This window comes from Pollachius pollachius (assembly GCF_949987615.1).
Source record: "Pollachius pollachius genome assembly, chromosome: 8".
Classification (NCBI taxonomy): domain Eukaryota; kingdom Metazoa; phylum Chordata; class Actinopteri; order Gadiformes; family Gadidae; genus Pollachius; species Pollachius pollachius.
In genome coordinates, this window is record NC_136941.1 from 3,956,164 (window position 1) to 3,965,942 (window position 9,779).

Here is a 9,779-nt window from a genome sequence, read left to right on the forward strand (position 1 = left end):
ATGTGACCTTTTTAAATGCTAGTCCCACTCTCTCTCTCGCTCGCTCTCTCTCCCTCTCTAAAGGTCTATATTATTTTTTGTCCTTCACATTTACATTAAATTTACATCTCTCTCTAACCAAATCCTTCCTAGTGGGACAATTCAAAATATGACTTCTCTGGCTCTCTATGAATCTATTTGTCCCTATGAATATCTCTCCCTTTCTGTCTCTCTCTGTGTCCCTCTGAGTATCTCTCCCTGTCTGTCTCTCTCTGTCTCTCTTTTTCACTTCCCAAGTTCACTTCAAGGGTGGACACTGGACAGTTTAAGGAAGAACATCGGAGCATAAAGTAATGTATAAATAATATATAAGAAATATATAAAACTTTCTTAACAGCAGCATTACAATAATAACAACTGCAGGCTCCAAAGATGAACGAAAAATAATTATGCACATGAATAAGGTATAAAAGGAAGTCATCAAAACAATCAATCACACACATACTATTTTTCACACACCCAAAAACTACCTGAAAGTCCAGTATTGTCCTCATCAAAATATTTTCCCTACATGATGCAGAACTGTAACTTTTGGCTAGTGTGAAATACTAAATTGCTTGTGAATTCTCAGCAGCTGCAGGAGGCTTTACAAAGGAGCATGACGACTTTTTCTGGCAGCAAAATCGCTAATCAAGTCATCATAATACACCCTATGTGCCACTTAAGCGTTCTTGTCCCATTGTTGACCGTAGATATGTTTTAATGAGTTTCAGTTTAGAAAAACTGCGCTGAGAAAGGATGCCCCGCCTCCGATGTGAAAACACGAGAGCTTTGAAGGCTTTACCATTTTTATATATATTATAATTTTTATATATTAGGTAAAAACATATAATTTGCTAGAATTGAGCGATAGGGTACGCAATTAAGAAAAAACAACGGTGGGCCTGTTCATAACTAATTTATATATTTTGTAATGTAATAATTTAATAATTATCATGACATTTTTTTTGCAACTTTCATTTTAGGGGCCCCTGCCAGGTACTTGGGGCCCTACCTACTCTGCGTACTCTGCGTATGAGGAGCGGTGGCCCTGCATCAGAGATATCTATTCTCATGGTAGAATTAAGCCTTCTAGTGCAGAGCATAACGATCGATTCATGTATTCATTGTAATTTATGTGCATTTACAATTTTAATAGCAAGAAATTGCTCAGCTCAGGTCAAAATCACAATAGACTCAATTATGGTCGATAGAAGAGGAGAAATCTTGCGGTTGTCTGACACCTAGTGGCTCAATCATGCAACTGCAGCTACCGCCGTCTTTATTGATATAGAAAGAGTAGGTGACGCAGGAGGAGACGTCATCCTGCACTTTGTTAAAGGTTCAAATACCCAAGAAAATATTATTTCCTCAAAAAAAGAAACATTAAATAAGTAGAGCCATCCACATCACTCACCAGATGGTAGAACCAAAGAGCCAGCGTATTCCAGTTTTTTTAATCAGACTCAGTCCGGTTATGATTCGACCTCAGACAGACAAGCATCGGAACGCTCCAAGTCAGACCTCCGGATCTTTCTGTCTCTCCGCGGCTCCATCTCCCGGTTCTCCTGGCTCCCGCTAATGCCCCCACCCCGGACCAGGACCCGGTAGAGCCCCGTCACGGTCAGACCTGCCAGGCCGGCGGAGACCCCCAGACCCACCAGCACCTGGGGGGTCCAAGACCAGTGGAACAAGACCAGAGCGGTAAGACACACAGGAGGACCAGGACATAGAACCAGACCGAGCCGGATTCAATCTGTTAGAACTAAACAGAACCGGACAGAACCGGACAAAACCAGATTCCTTAAGGAACTAGTTCCTTGAGAAGCAGCTATTACCAGATACACTTGTCCAGCATAAAGCAGGACAAGATGAAACCAGTTACCAGAGTTTGGTTTCTGGGGAAGCAATGCATGATGGGAATATAAACCAGGTCCATTGAGCTCCTACGAGGACCATACCATGTAGGGCACAGTGCAGGTGAGGAACAGCCGGATCTGGTCTGGGGTCTGGGACCCGGGGGCCGGGGAACCGGGGTACTCCAGGTCCACCACCCCCTGGGGTAGGACCCTCACCCCCCAGTACGCCCGCTTCCCCCGGCGGTGGGCCCAGTCCTGCACGTCACAGCGGTACGTACCTGGAAACACATCGGGTCAGGTGGTCTGTCTAGAGTAAACACACCTGGTCAGGTGGTCTGTCTAGAGTAAACGCACCTGGTCAGGTGGTCTGTCTAGAGTAAACACACCTGGTCAGGTGGTCTCTCGAGTGTAAGCACACCTGGTCAGGTGGTCTGTCTAGAGTAAACACACCTGGCCAGGTGGTCTGTCTAGAGTAAACACACCTGGTCAGGTGGTCTGTCTAGACTCTAGACAGACCACCTGACCAGGTGTATTTACTCTAGACTCTAGAGTAAACGCACCTGGTCAGGTGGTCTGTCTAGAGTAAACACACCTGGTCAGGTGGTCTGTCTAGAGTAAACACACCTGTTCAAGTGGTCTCTCGAGTGTAAACACACCTGGTCAGGTGGTCTGTCTTTACCTGTAAACACACCTGGTCAGGTGGTCTGTCTGGTGTGATGTAATATAGTATCTCATGTATTACACTAATATATCATGTCATATATTGCACTAGTATATGATATAATATAGTATAATATATTATGCCCTACACTAATCTATCATGTAATGTATTACACTAGTATACGATGTAATGTAGTATATTATAGTATCTCATGCATTACATTAATATATGATGTAGTGTAGCATAATATATGATGTATTACACTAGTAGCAAGTATGATATGTTTCATAGCACCACTCCAATAACATCCCATAATCTGCACACAATGACCTATATTGACAAGGTACCTGCGTGCTGCTCGGAGGCGGGCTCTAGGACCACGCGGTCCAGCCTCGGGACCTCCAGGCGGGAGAACAGGCGGTCGTCAGAGGTGATGACACCGCGGGCGAATCGCCATGACACCCTGGACCGGACATGGCACCACATCACTGTACTCCCACTGTGACCTTTGACCTTCACCACTAGGCCACCCTTTTCCAAGGCTATCTCTCCTCCTTCTTCTCCTTCTTTCTCCTCCGTCCTTTCCTCTGTCCTCCCCTCTTTCCTATCCACCATCAACCCCCCCCCCCCCCCCCCTCGATCTCGCTCCTCCCCACTCCTCCACACCTCCAGGAGTAAGGCCCCGGGCCTCCTCCCTCCTCTTAACTCCTCTCTCCTCCTCCCTCCCAACCTCCAGGAGTAGGGCCCCATGGCCTCTCTCCTCCTCTCTCCTCCTCACCCCTCCTCCTCTCTCCTCCTCACCTCCAGGAGTAGGGAGCCATGGCCTCTCTCCTCCTCTCTCCTCCTTTCTCCTCCTACTCCCTCCTCCTCTCTCCTCCTCTCTCCTCCTCACCCCTCCTCTCCCTCACCTCCAGGAGTAGGGAGCCATGGCCTCTCTCCTCCTCTCTCCTCCTCCTCTCTCCTCCTCACCCCTCCTCCTCTCTCCTCCCTCCTCCTCTCTCCTCCTCTCTCCTCCTCACCCCTCCTCACCCCTCCTCTCTCCTCTCTCCCCCTCACCTCCAGGAGTAGGGAGCCATGGCCTCTCTCCTCCTCACCCCTCCTCCTCTCTCCTCCTCACCCCTCTTCTCTCCTCTCTCCCCCTCACCTCCAGGAGTAGGGAGCCATGGCCTCTCTCCTCCTCACCCCTCCTCCTCTCTCCTCCTCTCTCCTCCTCACCCCTCCTCCTCTCTCCTCCTCTCTCCCCCTCACCTCCAGGAGTAGGGAGCCATGGCCTCTCTCCTCCTCTCTCCTCCTCACCCCTCCTCCTCTCTCCTCCTCTCTCCTCCTCCCTCCTCCTCACCTCCAGGAGTAGGGCCCCATGGCCTGCATCACGTCCCCCAGACAGTTGATCTCCAGGCGGCTTCCCTCCTGGACGGTGAGGGTCTCCAGGCCGCACCTCCAGTCGTCCACACATGGCACCCTGCGCACACGACACGCCTACCAGAACCCAGAACATCATCACCACACACACATGACGTCATCACACACAGACACACACACACACACACACACACACACACACACACACACACACAAACACCAGCCTCATGACATCACACACACACACACACACACACACACACACACAAACACACACACACACACACAAACACAAACACACACACATGCTCTTCCTCTTTTGGCAGGAAGCTGGCGGCTCATGAATATGCAAATATGCTCTGCGTGTGGAGGCTGGTGTGTGATGATGTTGTGAGGCTGGTGTGTGTGTGTGTGTGTATGTGTGTGTGTGTGTGTGTGTGTGTTCTGTTCACCAATCTCCGGCAGGATGCCAGGCTGGTTATTGCTTGATTTCGTTACATAATATATGAAGCACAAGCCAGATTCACACAAATCCTCATATAAAGTTGAATTTAACATTCTATAAAACATGTTTTTTTTCATATTGTTTCTTGACAGATTTTACCGGATTTTTTTGAGTCAGCAAGAATGCTAGTCTATGGCTGTGTTACACTAAACACGCAACGAAAATAAGATGACATTAGAGAACTCAGAAACTACATTGAAAGTTTTATAACATAACAATAGATCAACAATCACAACAATATTCACAAGAAGGTTTTCATTAGTGAATAATCCCTCGAAAATAAGTGTCATTGTGTTTTTTCAATTATATCGACACAGGGATTCAGCAGCAGTCTGCAACCTGAATGCTAGATACCACTAGACCCTACACATTGCAACTTTAAAAAGTGAACATAGAAGTACAGACATAATACTTCAGTAGATAACTTCAACCTTACTAAGCACCATAACATAACAGTAGTTAAACCAAACTAGGCCTCATAACATTACAGTAGTTAACTTAAACCAAACAAATCTTCCTAACATTACAGTCGTTAAACCAAATGATCTTCCGAACATAACAGCAGTTAAACCAAACTTATCTTCCGAACATTACAGTAGTTAAACAAAACTAATCTTCCGAACATAACAGCAGTTAAACCAACTAATCTTCCGAACATTACAGTAGTTAAACAAAACTAATCTTCCGAACATAACAGTAGTTAAACCAAACTAATCTTCCGAACATAACAGTAGTTAAACCAAACTAATCTTCCGAACATTACATTAGTTTAACCAAACTAAGCCTCGTAACATTACAGTTTTAGTTATCCATACTGACACAAACACAACATTACATCCCAGTCCTACCTTGTCTTCTCCTCCAGGCCCAGTCCCCTTCTCGCCCCTCTGACACAGGGTCTGCGTTCTCAGACCCACCCCACAGGGAGCGCTGCAGTCTGAGCTGTCCGTGATCACCTCCGACCCCACCACCTCCAGGTCGGCCAGAGAGGCCTCAGAGAGCGGGATAGGTCGAGAGGGGACGGGAAGGAGCAGCAGGAGGAGGAGGAGGAGGAAGGGTACGGGACACCAGACAGCCATCTCAGAGACAGAGAGAATCCAGCGTCTGTTCAGCTGGACACAGTTGGACGTTTAAATGTGGTTGCCGCGGTGACCACACGTTTAAACGTCGACGTCGCAGCGGGCGTCATGTGTTTCTGGCTCTTTGAATATGCGACATTAGTTATAGAAACAATGAACCAACTGGGTGATTGCCTCCAAACAATGTGGTGTTCAAATAATAAATAAACACATACTTCCCCAACTGAAAAATAATTCAAATGGGCTCCGATGTTTGTTAAACTAATCTCCATGACAACGAGGTTAACCCAATCACCTTGAGTCGGAACCGCTCGTTTTCTTTCAAGTGATTCCTAGAACTCCAAACATTCAAAGGCTGAGTGATCATAATAATTACCAGAAAAATTGTTTTCCACTTGTCCTCCGCTAGATGGCACTGTTGCTTTAAAAAGACCGAAGAGCAAACTCACAACAGAGATAATAACGAATACTCAGCCCCTCAACAATCAAGATGTTCACCTAACAGTATGATTCATTCAATCACTTACTTCTTATTGTTACAGCAAGATATTCATATAAAACAATAAGACAGCGACTAGAGGAGTGTGAGAGAGAGAGAGAGAGAGAGAGAGAGAGAGAGAGAGAGAGAGAGAGAGAGAGAGAGAGAGAGAGAGGGACTGACTTGTCAGCAGGGTTACGTTGACATTCAGACTAATTGATTCATCACCTGTCATTCATCACCTGTCCTCGCGACATCACTTCCTGCTCAGCAGAGCCTTCTCCCTCTTTATGTTAGGAGGGTTGTGGACATGATGTCCTGATGCCTGTCCCTGCAGGAAGCTCTTGAGAACCAAATCTCTCTGTCCGCGCCACCTAGGGAAAGAGGACAGAGATTAGGAGGAGTTCATCTCTGTAGACGAGACAGCAAGTCACACTGAACCTCATCTCAAGATATGACTACTGCTGATGATACCTCTACACAGGAGGAGGTGGAGGAGGAGGAGGAGGGAGGGGAGGAGGAGGAGGAGGTGAGGAGGGGAGGAGGAGGAGGAGGAGGTGAATCATATAATATATACTCACCTATTCATATAGTATATGCTCATACATACACATTATATATTATATGCATGTGTGTGTGTGTGTGTGTGTGCGTGTGTGTGAGTGTGTGTGGGAAGTGTTTAATGTTAAAGTCACAAAAAAGAGACTCAGACACTGAGAATACAAAGGGACACACACACACACACACACACACACACACACACACACACACACACACACCTGGTGTGACAGATGCCCTTTCCTAAGAGTCCAGCCCTGCTGCACCTGTCCTGTAATTGGACCACAGCAGGGTGTGTGTTTGTGTGTGTGTGTGTGTGTGCTATTGTGTCTGTGCTTGTGTGCGTTTGTGTCTGAGAGACACTAAAGCGCACCTTCAATTAATTTCACTTGAGGTCTGACATTTATATATTGCTGCCATTGGTGGGAACCCGTGAGAGAGAGAGAGAGAGAGAGAGAGAGAGAGAGAGAGAGAGAGAGAGAGACAGAGCATGTGCGTGTGTTTGTGTTAGAGACAGAGACAGAGAGACGGTGTGCATGTGTATGGGTGTGTTTGTGTGTGTATCATTTCATATATTAGATGTTGAGGCTGTTAAACATGAACCACACTCACAAACTCACACTATTAAACCATCTGAGCTCTCTCTCTCTCTCTAAGACAGATAGTGTGTGTGTGTGTGTGTGTGTGCACTTCATCATATCATATATTTGATACTTTTACATGTCACTATGTGTCACGTTTTCAAACAACCTTAATTTTAATGCTACAGCTATCACGTCTGTGAGAGAATGCCTCATGCTTCAGGCATCTACCTCACCCTCTCGCTCCCTCTCTCCATCTCTCAATCTCCATCTCCCTCTCACTCCCTCCCTCTCCCTCCCTTCCTCCCCCTCCCTCCTTCCTTCTCTCCATCTCCCTGTCTTTATCTTACTATCTCTGTACCTTCCTCTCTCTAACTCTCCTTATCTCTCTCCCCCATCTCTCTCTCTCATTTTCTCTCCCCTCGTCCTCTCTCGGTCTGGACCAGTGACCGGTGGTCTGACTAAGACCCAGTGGAGGTATCAGTACCCCTCCCTGATGTCCTCTCCGTCGATGGGCAGGGGTCATGAAACAGTGGGAGGGAACACTGGAATGGAAACTCAGAGATAGAGTGTTTCAATCCTCATCGTCAGCCACTGCTCACAGACTCACCACCTGGTGGAGTCCAACCATCGCCCTCCTCTGTGCCGTCTCAGTCGGCTCACGGACCAGCTCGATCCGGTTCCCTGGTGAAGGGGATGGAGTTCCTGATGGAGGGCTTCCCGGAGCAACACGAGTGGTTCCACGTTGACGTCGCTGCAGAACGGACGCACCATGAGCTGCTCAGCTTCAGCTGGGAGGGGTTATGAACACCAGCAGAGAGAGAGCACACAGACACACACACACACACACACACACACACACACGTTTTGGACAACCAATCATTCAGATAACCGACAGTTGGCTATTGGTGGACAGAAAGGATAAAACATCCTTCTACCACGCGAGTGACAGCAGGAGAATACAGGTACTACGACGATCCAGGATCCAGGAGAACGTTCTGCCAAACGCCCCGATCGCCGCCTCCTGCTCCTGGGGTCAAGGAGCAGGGATCCATTCACGCCGTGTGTATGGATGTCAGAGTTCATCGCTCATCAAACCAACTGGCGTCTGGTGCCCTGTGAAGGAGGCCTGCCAGCGTTCCGCGGCCCTGAACCACTCGTTCTCTGACGCTTCCTCCGACAGGAGCGGTGTTCTGATGGATCATCGCTCGTTGCTTTGTGTTCTGCAGGCGAAGGCCACAGTCTGGAGAGCACAAGCGAATCCATCCTCACTGGATGTTTCTGGTGGGAATATGGAGAGTTTATGAAGGTAAACCGGGATGAAGGGGATTCTGTCCCCAGTTCACGCTGTAACATGCAACCTGGCATCACGTATGTCTATGTGTTTGCATATGTGTGTGTGTGTGTGTGTGTGTGTACACACGTGTGTGTACGTGTAGGCATATGACTATGTATCTGTGTGCCTGTGTGTGTGTGCAGGCATGTGTGTGCAATGTATTTATGTGCACTTATGTGTTTGTGTAAGTGTTTTGGTGGGTGCATTCAAGTGTGCGGTGTTTCTTTGTGTGTATGTATGCTTCCGTGCGGTAACGTTTGTGTGTGCGTGCGGTCACATGTGTGTATGTGTTTGTGTGTTTGTGTGCGTGCGGTCACATGTGTGTTTGTGTGTGCATGCGGTCACATGTGCGTGTGTAAGTGTGTGTGTGTGTGTGCATGCAGTCCTGCCTACTAAACATCCCCAGCTGAATTGAAGCACGTTTGGTCTGAGATGTTTGAGCTCAGCCATCAGATGTAACGCATCATTTATCTGGTTCTTTACCATGGAGAGAACCATGACAAAGGATAGCACAAATAAGAAACAAAAGAAGAATACTTCATTCACCGTCTACAGAGAAATACGTCTTAGATGAGGAGGTTGCGGGGGGGGGGAGGGAAGGGATAGGATGGGAGGTGGGAGAGGAGGAGGAGGAGGAGGATTGGAGGGGAGGGGAGGAGGAAGAGGGGGAGCAATGACAGCTTGTATCCCCAACACATCAAGCTAATCAGCTAGCATGATTGACGCAGTGTGATCGCACAAACACACACAAACACACACACACACACACCTACATCTACACACACACACACACACACACACGTCTTACTGCCTGTTCCTCCCAGACCCTGACGATTGATCAGTGATCCATAACAACAACGGCCTTGTGCCAGAGCAGCCACTCATCGGTCAGACAGACCCACTGATCAATAATCTTTAAAGCTCCACATACATTCTGTACACAGGAGCGAGGCCAAGCCGTTGCACAAACCTCACCTGAACAAGTTATCTGTTGGTCTGGTCTGTTATCTGTTGGTCTGGTCTGTTATCTGTTGGTCTAGTCTGTTATCTATTGGTCTGGTCTGTCATCTGTTGGTCTAGTCTGTTATCTATTGGTCTGGTCTGTTATCTGTTGGTCTAGTCTGTTATCTGTTGGTCTAGTCTGTTATCTGTTGGTCTGGTCTGTTATCTGTTGGTCTAGTCTGTTATCTGTTGGTCTGGTCTGTTATCTGTTGGTCTGGTCTGTTATCTGTTGGTCTAGTGACTAGACCAACAGATAACAGACTGCAGACAACACACTAGACTCTTGTCTGTCGTGTATTGGTCTGTGTAGTCTTCAGAAGTGTAAAGCGGTTTGTATTCTGCA

General features: G+C 47.5%; 1 protein-coding gene across 1 annotated transcript; it reads right to left on the reverse strand.

The window, feature by feature from the left end:
* Positions 1-1,493: 1,493 nt before the first annotated feature.
* tmem81 (transmembrane protein 81) lies at positions 1,494-5,481 on the reverse strand (the record flags this gene model as incomplete). The annotated part of the gene is made up of 5 exons (XM_079742535.1): positions 1,494-1,685; positions 1,980-2,155; positions 2,886-3,001; positions 3,878-4,014; positions 5,251-5,481. The coding sequence occupies 5 exons, from the start codon at positions 5,479-5,481 to the stop codon at positions 1,494-1,496; spliced, it is 852 nt and encodes a 283-aa protein (XP_079598661.1).
* Between the last annotated feature and the right edge of the window lie 4,298 nt (positions 5,482-9,779).